This window comes from Delphinapterus leucas, chromosome 3 (genome assembly GCF_059928025.1).
Source record: "Delphinapterus leucas isolate spDelLeu-1000000601 "Yukka" chromosome 3, BTC_Dleu_Yukka2, whole genome shotgun sequence".
Lineage (NCBI taxonomy): Eukaryota > Metazoa > Chordata > Mammalia > Artiodactyla > Monodontidae > Delphinapterus > Delphinapterus leucas.
The window spans coordinates 147450648-147464375 of record NC_143131.1 but is presented as its reverse complement, the minus strand read 5'-3'; the positions used below and the strand labels follow the sequence as shown (position 1 = coordinate 147464375).

Sequence of the window (13728 nt, the reverse complement as noted above, 5' to 3'; positions counted from 1 at the left end):
TCCCCGTCGGGTCTTGCGGCAGCGCCCCCTAGAGACCGGCCTGCGGCGAGCGAGGGTGGTAGCGCCGAGTGGTGTGGACTTTCCCTGACTCGTGGGAAAAATCAGTCGGCCTCTTGGTGTGGACCTAGTAAGACGGAGAGAAAGAGAGGAGGGAATTATCAGCAACGCTTTAACAGGGGCCTCTCCCCATCTTCCGCCCATCAGTCATTCTAATGACTGCCTATTTTTTGCATAGAGGGGGGAAAGAAACTGGAGGAAAAGTATCAATTGGGATGTCTCTGGAAGGTGGAATTAACAGTTTTTTATATTTCTTTAAACTTTCTTGTATTTTTCATATTTTCTACAGTGAATATAAATTGTGGAGTGAAAGAAAAAAATGACAAATGTTATCATTACTTTTTTAAATGTACGGAATTCAAAGCAGTTTGCTAGGGTACTTCCTGTCAGTCCAGCCCACGGTTCAAGGGATCTTCCTAAAACGCACAACTGATCAAGTCACATTCCAGCTTACACCCCTTCACTGGCTCCTGGTGGTTGCCTTTTGTGTACAATTGGATTTAATAAATTTACCTCGCTGGAGTAGTTTCGATGGAAATAATTAAGAAGAGACCCTCAACAGATGGAGGCTCTTTCATTGTATTTTTATTAACTAGTCCAAGTTTCTTAGCTGGACCTCAAGGGCATCAGGTACCCCACACAGCCCTGTCTGCTTCCTGGATTCTTCAAGCTCTTTTTGGATCTGTAGCCTTGGAGGGAACACCCTCCCTTAAGGTGTTCATCACCCCACTGCACCTAATAAACAGGCTGTATATTGCAGGCTTGGGCATCTGCCCTGGCTTGAATCCTGCTTGACAACCCACTTCACATCTCTGTGCTTCAGAGGCTAAATGCTGGTGATCACAGCATTGACTAAAAGATTAAAAGAGGTAATACATAAAAAGCACCAAGCACAATGTAGTAATGTGGTACATCGTAAGAATGCAATGCACATGACTGCTATTATTATATTACTGACATTTGTGGAGCACTCCCCTTGTGCCAGGTACTTTGTACTAAGTGCTTTATGTGTATCATTCTAACTTAACTCTCACAACAACCCTGTGAGGTAGAGTTATCCACTTTTTACAGATGAGGAAACAGGCACAGAGAGATAATGACTTGCCCAGAGCAAATGGAATTGCTAGGTCAAAGGATATATGCATTTTAAAATTCTGATACATGCTACCGAATTGCTCTTCATAGAAGTTATATCAATTTACACTCCCACCAGCAATGTGGTACAAATGCCTGCTTTCTCCCGGCCTCGTACACACGGTGTGTTAACAAACACTGGGATTTTTGCCAATCTGATTAAGTGAAAAATGCCATCTTTCAATTTTCATTTCTCTTATCATGAATGGAGAACTACTTGTATTTATTTTACTATCTGCTCATTTTTCTATTAGGTTGTCAGTCTTTTTCATATCAGCTCCCAGAGTTCTTTAGATATTAGGAGGATTTGCCCTTAGAAATGAGCTTTGTCTCTTAGTCTACAGAATTTTGACTTGGCTTTTATGGTGTTTGGGGCCTTAAAAAATTTTATTTGAAATTTTATTTTTACATTTAGATCTTTACCCATTTTGAAATATGTGTTCGCTTATGGTGGGAGATACAGAGCCAAGTTTACTTTCTCCAGAGGGTTACCCAGTTGTTCCAACATTATTTTCTGAACAATCCATCCTTTTCTCACTGGTTTCAGATGCCACACTTACCATATAAATTAAATATAAATAATATATAAATTAATAACTTATATTAATATTATTTATAATATATAAATTAAATATAAATACATCTGAATCTATTTCTATACTTTCCATTCTATTCTGTTGGCCTATTCATTCATTCACCAAAATGACACTGTTTTAATATTAGTTTTATGTGTTTTAATATCTGTCAGGATCGAACACCCCATTTTTTTCCCCACGTGAACTTTAGTTTTTTGAAATCGTATTGGTATGTCTCATCGGGATGGCACTGAATTGTTCATTTAAGTTAGGAGGACTGACAGGTTTATGCTGTTGGCTGTTCCTATTCAAGAACTTGGTCTATCTTTCCACTTGTTCAAGTCGTCTTCTGTATCCTTCATAGTATTTTAATGTTTTCTTCAGAGTTTGTACATTTTCTTTTAAGCTCATTCCTGGAGACATTTTAAGATTAAAACCTTTTAAAGAAACTGAGGTTGACATTCTTCAGGTCAAACGTTTTGGATCCTCAAGTAGAAGCTCCCTGTTCAGGACACTGAAGAAACCCAAACTCTGCACGCAGTAGATAGGCCCACGTGACCTTGAGCCCCTTTCCCATCATGCTACTTGGTGGAAATTCCTCTGCAACCAACAGTCACCAATTGCATTTCCATGAGGCAATTAGAGAAAACATAGCTCCTCTTTTCTCCACCCTCCAACATACTCCATTCTAACAAAAAAGACTCAATTCTAAGGCCTTCAGCTAGAGGCCATCTTTGAGGGATAGATATACAATTTGGTGACCCGCACTCCCCATCACTAACTACTGCCAATGCTGTTTTGCTTCCGTCACCTTTACCTACTGATCCTGAGACTAGCTTTTGTTTACTGCATCTACTAGATTCTGGCTTTGGTTCTTTCTGGTTTTCAGACCCTAAGCCCATTATCTCCCTCCTACACAGACATCCATCCAAATATTGCCAGTGACTTGGCCAGGTCCCTTACAGAGGAGTATGGATTGTCTCCGAGTGCTGCAAGCAGACTGCCATTTGAATTGGAGTTCTGTATCATCTAAGCTGGGTCTGGGGTGAGTCCCTGCATCTGGTTCTAGTCTCTTTTGTAAAATGGACATGATCACCCACCTTACTGGGCCACAGAGAGCAGCAGGTGAGTTCCCTGATAGGAAAGCACCTAGCAGGGGCTTAATGAATGCCACCCTAGCCTTCTAGGACTTTCTAATGCCTTCTTCCTATTGTGAACCTTTCAGCTGGGATATTAAAGTATTTCCCAACTAATGTTTTTCTCTCTAAGGTGCTCTCCTGGTTCCGAAATCAATGTGGGCAACGAGAGACAACTGAACAGCCCATCTCACTGGGCGCTACCTAACAGACGGGTTGGTTTCCTAAGAGCTGTACTGGAAGGGCTGGCTCACCCAGCTCCTTAAAGTGCCCAGACTCTGACAGAGGCTCCTGTGAGGTCAAGTCCTGAAGCAGAACCAGTCCATGAGACGCTAGGCCCACTTTGCTTCCTGACAGCCTCAGTGTCACTCAAATGAAGCAAAAAGGGCTTCTTCAAGGGACCAGGGATGTCATGCACACAGCCTGTCAATTCTCTTAACATACCCCACTTGATGTGGTACCAGTGTCCTTGCAAATACCTCTGCGGTAACGTACCTAGAACCCTTTGCGTGTTTAACAGCTCTTGTGTTGTTTTGTGGCCCTGTTCACACGTGGCCTCCCTCAGCAGACTAAACGTTAGTGGCGGTCTCTTTAGTCTCCTTCTGGCCAGTACGCAGCACAAGTCTTGGCAGAGAAAGTGCTAAACAAATGTTTGTTGGCCGAAGGAACACACTGCTACAGTGGTGTTTACTCGGGTCCCCTGATTTAACAGTTCTATGTATATGCCCAGCCTAGCTTGGGGACCTACTCAGAATTATGAAACACACAAACACATACAAAGGCTTAAGTCAGGAGAGACTCAAAATACCTTCTTTCCCTCAGAGAAATCGCTTGGCCAAAGAATCAAGGAGGAGAAATAAGGATAAACTAAACTATGCTCTCAACTATAAAGAATGTAAATGTTTTTGTCAATGAATAATTCTACGTAATAGCTAAATTTAACTAAAGTATTGAAAAAGCAGCCCAAAGTGTTAAAAAAAAAAAAAAACGTTAGCTGTTCGCACACTACACCAAGAGAGGGGCAGCGCGATCAAGAGTTCACTGCTGTCTCTAGTTTGGGATTTTGTTGCAGTGGGTTATTCTGAAGGGTGGACGATCACCTTGGAAAGCAACAGAAAAGCAACAGAAAAAGGAAGGACGAAAGCATGAGGCAAACAAGTCAAAACCTTTTCTTTTCATCTTTTTTTATTTTAAATTACAAAGGATGTTGCATACACTGATGAATCTGTATCTGACTAGAAGTGCTGAGGGGTTGGAAAGTGACAGAAAACAAAGGCAATGTTTGACTTGCCTTTTCTTCTGAAAAGAAAAACTGCACAACTATTAACCAACATTTAATAGAATAATTTTTAAACAGCTCATGCGTCAACGAGATAAAATTCTTTCTAGACAATAGACAAGACTGAATCCAATAAAAAGTTTCATAGCTACAGTTAGGGGAGTGGGGAACAAAACTACAGAATATTTATGATAGCATTACAAACAGGATCCTACGCAACTATGCAAAAGAGGTCGCCACATTGTATGAACAAACACTTTGAATTCTTGCCCTTCCGCTCTTCTCTTGTGACGTCTTATGTGCAGTCAGCCCTAGTATCACTGTTAACCACAAATGCTAAGTTATAGGACAAATCCTAGGGAAAGAAGGTTAAAAAAAAAAAAAAAGCAGGCAGTGGAATACAGTGTCATAAAAATGTGGTGAAAAGGCAGATACAGTACACACATATACATTTCTGTTATTTGGTTCTGAAAAAAACAAAGGGCGAAGGGCAAGACACAGTAATCAGTCCCGCTCACATCCACCCATAATTTAATTAACTACACCATTGTGTTTACATTGTTATGAAAGAGGCAAACTTAGTTCACCCGAACTTGGCACATTGAAATACCCAACTTTGATGTTCCTCACTAGTCACCAAGTCATCAATTCCAAAATACTATTTGGAAGTAGTTTTAAGGTTCTATTCCCTCACCACTACCCCCAAATCTCTCTTTTCTAAAGGAAAATGGCAATTTGGCATAATTCAGTTCCTAGGTGTAATTTCTACAATTTCAGTCAGTTTACTAAGCACGAGGATTATGCTTCAACACATAATCCCACTTGTCTATGGAAGTGTAAAACTGTCAGTAGTACATTTTCATCATCTTCCCCCAACATGCTTATTCCTTAAAACGAAACAACCATTCCTACAGTTGACATTCATGGTTACATCCCAATGTGTTTGAAATATTTAAAAAACATGGAGTCATCTTCTCATAATGCCCTTATTAAGATTACAAAGATTACAAAAGAATCCACAAGTATTACGGCACTGTGTGAGGCTTATTTGTCATGATCCGAGGGAAGAACAAGACTGCAGTTCTGTGCAAAGTTGTGGAAATGGCCTTAGTTCCATGGGAAATGGTATTCCACAATAGACTTCACTAGAAGGATAATTTGAAACTTTAACACTGAAAGCATAATTCAATGCGTTCTCAAAATTCAAGTTTCAAGATTTGGAGAGATGCTAACATTCTGTTACATAATTAACTAGAAAATACTTGAACAGAATTTTAGGAAGACTATATAAAGAAAGGGAACATAAGTTTTTGTTAATTCCTGCTGAAGGCAACTTGATTTCGTTTCTTAGAAAGTTAACTAACTCTTAGCAGCTAAAATATTTAGAAATGTATGGAATAAAGAAAAGCACATCCATTCTTGACATTTTGGTGAATAAACTAACAGCTTTATTAATGAAGGCAAACATCAGATAACTGTATGAATATTATATATAAAAAAAGAAATCCAAACTAACAGCATTGTATTTCAAAAGTACTGTACTTCTGTATCTTTTAAAGAGACTTGTCATCTGTTTTATAAAACAAACAAAATGAGTACTCTTCTCCTAAAAAATTCTGGAAAAATGAAAATAGTCAATTTCAAGCTGATGAACTGAGCATACCTTTCTTTAAATGCAGACTACTGCTAAGGAGCAAATGAAGTCAAGCATCAGAAAGAAGATGTATGACAAATTCATGAAAGTTAGGAAAAAGGGATGTAGTGAAATTACTGCTAATCTCTCCCCCTCATATTCAAAGACCATTCAAAACTGGTCTTTCATACAAATATAAAATAACAATAAAGAGAGGGAATTTGAAACCATACCCATCTGAAATCCTTCATGATGTTTTTATAATAGCTCTGATTCTCTTACCAAAAAGGTCAAAGTGAAAGATTTAGGAAGTGAAAGGGAATGGAGATGTTTTGTTTTAAATGTACAAGTAAGGCACAATATAAAGCCACATCATAATCTGTCATGAAGGATATAGGAGAGGACAAGAATCGTACATGGTACAGTAGAACAAGCAATCATATTGACTGAAAAAGTGTGGCACCCAATTCAAAACTCAGACAAGATCTTAACAAGAACAACTGGACAGCATGCTTTCATATGGAGACAAACTCTATAAAGAATCCAGTGTATCTGAAAAGAGGAAGAACGTTTTTTGTTTTTTTAAATCATAGTAGTACTAGAGTCAAAGTTTATAATCGCTTTGGGAACAATGGGTTTATTTGAGGTGAATTCACAATGCCTTCACTTAAAGTAAAATTCTGGACTTCATTATGAGCTATCTGTATACCATGTATGAACACAGAAAACCTTTAGAGAGCTCTTCTCTAATGATCTTCACCCAAAAATACATGCCACAATTTTCAAAAACAGAACACGTACAATTGTTGGGGTTTTTACGTTACCCTTATAAGATTTGTTTGTGTGATACACTAAACGTATACATTTTAATGACAATAGAGGAAGCAGATTATTACTGGCATTAAAGTACAACCATTTCTAGACGGTTTTAAATGCCACAGAGTCCCCTGGTTAAAATGTAAAGCTGCACAGCTTGCCTATGTCATCTTTATGATAAAGTTAAAACAGCAAGAGGATTTAACTTTCACTCTACATTTTACTGCCAGGTTTTTATTTAGATCAAGTATCGCTGCAGCATTCTGACCAGCCCAGATTTAGCAGCAAATGGCAGGAATCATATAAAATGCAATTTTTTTTAACAAAGTGCTTTTCTAAGATATACATACATATATAAATAGGTACAAAATAAAGTGTCAACATTAAAAAGCTCAACTATTTAAAAGCTTTTACCTATTTAACTTAAGTAGTACATATAAAACACTGAAATGCAAGGATATGGAATCTACTAAACAGATTCAAAGTCTTTTTTTGAAATGCAAGACCAAAAAATCAAATTCTGGTTTGCAGACAAGAAAAAGGTATAAAAAACCAGAATTCCTAACAGAGCAGCTAGAAAGGGGCAATTTTATAAACCTCATCAGCTGAATCTCTATCATGAAGTGATTTTCACCTGATTGCAAAACTGCCATATTTTGGAACATGTTTCAATTTCCCAGACACATTCTGTCAAAACTTCATATACCTCCAAGTTACAAACCTGTGCTTTGCCTTCTCCCACCTAAAAATGAAAAACTTTAAAACAATAAACTTACATTCTATTAAACCATTAGATCTAAGCTTATCTGTTTAGTGTGAATGTACTAACCAGGTACATTTCCACCAAGCACACAGGGTAATCTTGTGCATCACAGTTCAGCTAAGGTGTTAAGACAATCCTTCTTGGAGTTTCTTTTTCATAATGTCAAAGAAGCATGAAAGCAACATTGCTCACTTGTTACTGTGTGTTTTAGAATCAAGCAAACCTTTATAAGCTATAGCTTCATGTGCTATCACTTACAAATGGGAAACCGTGGTGGGGAGGGAGAAAATAACAGAAAAGGAAACACACTGTATAGACAAAATATAATTAAAAATAAATTCTCCAAGGGGTAATGGAGAAATAGTTGGAGAAATAGATACTTTCCCGGCAGCTAGGTCGGAAATTTTTGGTATTTTTTTTTCTGGCTAAATAGGATTTTTTTTTAAGGTATAATTTTTAAGCTACCAGTTTTCAGAGTTCAAAACACAAGATTTGAAAATAAAACAGTAAGAGAGACAGGACGGAAAGATCTGTAGGGAAGGTTTATAACGTTGCCTTGACATAAGAAATTTCTCATCAAGAGGTAAAGCTTTAACATAGTTAAAACACTGACTAATGAAGCTGTTTTATGTGAACAAAAAAGAGCACCTAAAAACTAAATGTGTTAATATTTCTCAGTTCTAGAAACTATAGAAGAAGAATAAGTCACATGTTAAGTTTGAAGAAGCTAGTTTGAAAATACCTGTACAAAAATATAAAAATCTATAAATCTTTTTGTTTTTGTTTTAAGCTTGTGTTGATCTTTGAAAATATTACATGCACAATAATACATCAATTGGAAAAGTGGCAACTAAAGAATTAGATATTTTTAGCTTTTTTCTGTCTTTACATATATATATACATAATACAATAAAAATAATCTGTATTTTGGTTGTTTGGTGGAAGTATACTACAATAAGCTAAATAAACTTTTTAATTTTCAAGGTCAAAAACTATTTTACCAATAGCTTACTAAAATGAAATATATTAAAATTTCCTACAATAAGTGCAGAAATAAAAAGACTTATAGACACCTAAATGGCCACCAACTTATCTACTATGGAAGCGAACTAGAGGAACAGCAAAATAATATCTGTATGTGTGGATGCTCCTTCTGTAGATAATTGGACCCAAACAGAAATAAAATTCACAGTTCAGTAAGATCCCTAACCCTGACCTTTTCGTTTTGCTTTTTTTTCTCCTTTTTTTTCATACATTCATACAGTATCATGTAAGCTGTGCAAAACTTTACTTAGACTGGCAGTATGCCATATCAGTTGCATTTGTCTTTGGTACAAAAAATAAAACAATCGCAATAATGTGCAAGTATTTGTCTTCTTCCGGTCAAGTACCGAAATATGAGTTTTCTAGAGCCATCTTTTTTTTGTTTGTTTTTTTGTTTTGTTTTTTATACAATACACAGACTCTGTGGCATATATCTACATTTCAACATAGTCCTATATACATTCAAAAAATTTGAAAAAGAGTTGGAACAAAAAAACATTTAAACCCCATAATTTTTCCATCTATATATCTTGTTTTTCCTCATTAGGGTTTTCATCATACAAAATATTACCAGTTTTATAGTTTCCCCAAAATACAAGGCACAAAGAATATGCTTTTTTTTCTTACTTGCACAGACATTATATATATATATTTATATATATATTTATATATACCATATTGAGCTCGGAAAATGAACATCTAATATGGCACATGGGCATGAGTGCTGGGTTGTGCCATGTACAAGTGAGATTAATGGTTGTGGAAAATTAGAATAAAAAGCAATAATTCTAAAAACAATCTAAACTGACTGTTTAAAAAAATGCTTCCTCAATTTTTTTGTGTGGTTCAGAGCATAAACCTGCCACAATATTTGGCATTTACTATTCTTCACTCTTCCAAAATGTTTTGCTTTAACAGATTTTGTAATCTGTATCTAAACATCTACTTAAATGTATGAGTTTCAATTCTGATGCCAGTAGCAGTTTTAACCAACGGTTTATGCTCTGAAAATGTAATAATCAAGTATTTTGGATCATGCTTCACTTATGCTACTTAGTTCTTAAAACAATGTAACCTAATTGTAAATGTTTACATAATGCTAAACTGACATGCAAAACAGAATGAAAATTTACAATGAATAACGTGACAAACACAGACATTTCTGACCAGTGGTCCAATGAGGCTGATTACACTTTTGATGTTGGTATCCTTAGTCCTACAAGGCCTCCGGTGGGATTGCCTTCCGCAGTCTTCTCTAACACTTGGTTAACAAATTCTGAGGTTTGCCCAGCAACTGGGAGACCTGAAGAAAAGAATAATAGGCACACTTAGACACATATGAAGGTGAGGAGTAGGAAAATCTGAGGGTCAGGGGTGACTCTCAGCTAGACACTGGTCCCAGATGAGTGTTCTGCCGTTTGCTACTGCAGCCCAAAACATAATTCTACCCACCATAATTAGAGCCTACAAGATTAGAAGGATCAAACCACCAGTCTCTTCCAACTGCTCCAACCTCACTACATCTCATGGATGGGCTTCACCCACGTGACTGAAAATATATACCTGAAGGATGTTTTCATTCATTTTTATAATGATGATCAATTTTACGTTCCTTTTTCTTCATTTTAAAGAAAAGATGTTTTCATTCATTTTTATAATGATGATCAATTTTACGTTCCTTTTTCTTCATTTTAAAGAAAAGTGGATAAATAAGCAAACTTGGAAGAGAAGAAGGAAAGGTGGGAGACACTGCAGGTATGTTGATTTTTTCATCTTCCTCATCCTCTATAGCTGAGATCAAAGATATTTGATATATTGATTTTACGTAACAGAGGTGTACGTGTTTTAAATGTAATACAAAACTGAGCAATTAAAGGAGATGGAAGCAGAAAAATACTATGCAGTAATTGCTCATAAGAAGTCAAAAGATACTGTAAAAAACAGAGAATTGACACCACCTTAACCATGTGATCAAAATCAGCCTGACCAATAATGGGACAAACTGATACTGTTTCTTGATTGACATAATGAGAAGGATATATAAGCTACAATGTATTCTTGCCAAGAAAATTTAACTGTAACTAATCATGGGCAAACAGATGAATTCAAATGTTGGGACATTTTACAAGATCAACTACCTGGATTTTTTATGGAAGAAAAAAGCCTGGGAGACTGATCTAGATTAAAGGAGACAAAAAAAAAAAAAAAAGACACAACTAAATGCAACTCTTGATCCTTAATTGGATCAAAAACAAACAAAAAGGTTATAAAGGACATTACTGAGACAACTGGGGAAATTTAAATATGGACTCCACATAGATGTCACATCAACGGAAGTTATAGCAGTATTGTGTCTAAGTAAGAAAGTGTCCTTGTTCTTGAGAAATACATGCTGAAGTAGTAGTTATGGATGAAGAATCATATGTTTATAAGTTACCTTCAAATATATAGGGAAAAAATGTACACAGAGGCAGAAATAAAGCAAATGCAGCAAAATATTAACAGCTGGTGAATCTAGCGGAATGACACACAGGTGTTCACTGGACTGTCTCTTTCTACTTTTCTTGTAGGATTGATATCTTAAATGAAAAGTTGAGAAAAAAATTAAGTATACATGTTATTAGCTAAAAAGTGAAACTGCAAGACAAAAATGTAGAGCTTGAAAATAATCAGAGGACACATACAAAGTGAAACTATAATAATAATGGATCATACAGTGAATGACATAAAAAGGCAAGAAAGCCGTATGAACAAATCTTAACAGCTTTTTTTTTTTCTTGCGGTACGAGGGCCTCTCCCATTGCGGAGCACGGGCTCCAGACGCGCAGGCTCAGCGGCCATGGCTCACGGGCCTAGCTGCTCCGCAGCATGTGGGATCTTCCCGGACCAGGGCACGAACCCGTGTCCCCTGCATTGGCGGGCAGACTCTCAACCACTGCGCCACCAGGGAAGGCCCTAACAGCTCTTTTGATAACAGAAATAAAACCAAACATACATCAATAAATAAAAATGAGCTGGGACTTCCCTGGTGGCACGGTGGTTAAAAAGCCACCTGCCGGGCTTCCCTGGTGGCGCAGTGGTTGAGAATCCCCCTGACAATGCAGGAGACATGGGTTCGAGCCCTGGTCTGGGAAGATCCCACATGCTGCGGAGCAACTAAGCCTGTGCACCACAACTACTAAGCCTGCACTCCAGAGCCCACAAACCATAACTACTGAAGCCCATGAGCCTACAGCCTGTGCTCCGCAGCAAAAAAAGTCACCACAATGAGAAGCATGCACACGGCAACGAAGAGTAGCCCCCACTCACTGCAACTAGAGAAAGCCCATGCGCAGCAACGAAGACCCAGCACAGCCAAAAATAAATAAATAAATAAAAATTTAAAAAAAAAAAAAAAAAAAGAATCCGCCTGCCAGTGCGGGGGACACGGATTCAATCCCTAGTCCAGGAAGATCCCACATGCCACAGAGCAGCTAAGCCCGTGCACCACAACTACTGAGCCTGTGCTCTAGAGCCCGCGAGCCACACCTACCAAGCCCACGAGCCACAACTACTGAAGCCCACGTGCCCTAGAGCCTGTGCACCACAACTACTGAAGCCCGTGAGCCTAGAGCCCATGCTCTGCAGCAAGAGAAGCCACCACAAATGGAGAAAGCCTGCACACAGCAATGAACACCCAAAGCAGCCAAAAAAAAAAAAAAAAAATGAGCTAAACTCATCCATTAAAGAAAAACTAGACTGACTAATAAAGAAAATCAAACTACAAGTTACATATAAAAATCTAGGAGTGAATTTTATGGTATGCAAATCGAAATTAAAATGTAAATTTTAATCTAATTAAGATCTTTTAAAAAGAGATGTATATCATATAAAGTAATTCAGAAAGACTGAAAATAAAAGGGAAGGCTACCAAGCAAAGATAAATAATAAGAAAGCTACATTCATGACTGTAAGATCAGACAAGATTGAATTCAGGGAAAAAGCTGTGAACAAAAGATGTGTGCTTCTTGATGATAAAGACTATAATCCATAATGAGGGGGATGTAACGTATAGCATGGTGACTGTAGTTAATAATACCGTACTGCATATTTGAAAGTAGGTAGGAGAGAGGATCTTAAAAGGTCTCAGCACAAGAAAAAAATATTTTATAACTATGTATATTAACGGATGCTAACTGGACTTACTGTGGTGATCATTTTGCAATATATACCAGTATCAAATCAGTACATTATACACCTGAAATTAATATAATGTTATGTCAATCACACCTCAAAAAAAAAGAGAAAAAATGAAAAAATGAACTCCTGAAATTAAAACAAATCTAAAAGGATATAAGAGCCGCAAATAAACACAACAGATAATGCATTTAAGAGAAACAGCAGTGAAAAGGGGAAGAATTTTAAAATAAGAAATTAAGAGATTTTTTTTTTTTAATTTGAGAAGAAGTGAATATACTTCAGAAAATACTGAAGACAGGCAAAGAAGATCCAACCCACAAACAGTAAGAGTCCCCAAAGAAGAAAACCAAAGCAAGGGAACAAATCAAATATTAAAAACATATGGGCTTCCCTGGTGGCACAGTGGTTAAGAATCTGCCTGCCAATGCAGGGGACACGGGTTCGAGCCCCAGTCTGGGAAGATTCCACATGCCGTGGACCAACTAAGCCCGTGCGCCACAACTACTGAGCCTGCACTCCAGAGCCCGCAAGCCACAACTCCTGAAGCCCAGGCGCCTAGAGCCTGTGCTCTGCAACGAGAAGCCACCGCAATGAGAAGCCCGCACACCGCAACAAAGAGTAGGCCCCGCTCACTGCAACTAGAGAAAGCCCGCGCACAGCAGCAAAGACCCAACGCAGCCAAAAATAAATCAATTAAATAAATTTTAAAAATAAATAAAAATTAAAAAGATCTGAAGCTACTTACTGAAAGAGCACAGAGTGTATATGAGAATATCAACCTAAAATGACCAACTCCAAGACATGGTCTAGTAAAATCACTAGGATTTAAAGAAAAAGGAAAAAATCCTGTTGACATCTGGGCAAAAATAGCAAACGGCATAAGGGAAAAATATTAGGCAATTATTAGCTTTTCAACAGCAACACTTTATTCCAGAATAAAAATGGAGAAACATATTTAAAATACTCAAGGCAGGAAAATGTGAGTCAAGGATTGTATCTGGTAAAACTGACAATCAGGTACAAAGGGAAAACACAAACTTATCAATATATAAGACCTTTAAGTTAAAAAATAAAAAGGCAGGAAGAATTTTTTCTTATAACATTAAATTCCT

The 13728-nt window shown here is 37.3% G+C and overlaps 1 protein-coding gene across 9 annotated transcripts in view; it reads right to left on the bottom strand.

Annotated features, from left to right (window-relative positions):
- Window positions 1–10: 10 nt before the first annotated feature.
- The window catches only part of CREBRF (CREB3 regulatory factor), a 65159-nt gene continuing 51441 nt past the window's right edge, over window positions 11–13728 (bottom strand). For 8 of the 9 annotated variants that reach the window (XM_089909668.1, XM_089909669.1, XM_089909672.1 and 5 more), the window contains one exon: window positions 5537–9740. In XM_089909668.1, coding sequence (XP_089765794.1) covers window positions 9625–9740 — 116 coding nt within the window. In that variant the 3' untranslated portion in view covers window positions 5537–9624. Of the gene's footprint in view, window positions 125–5536; window positions 9741–13728 lie in introns of those variants that run through there. The other variant, XM_022595096.3, reaches the window with a different exon arrangement.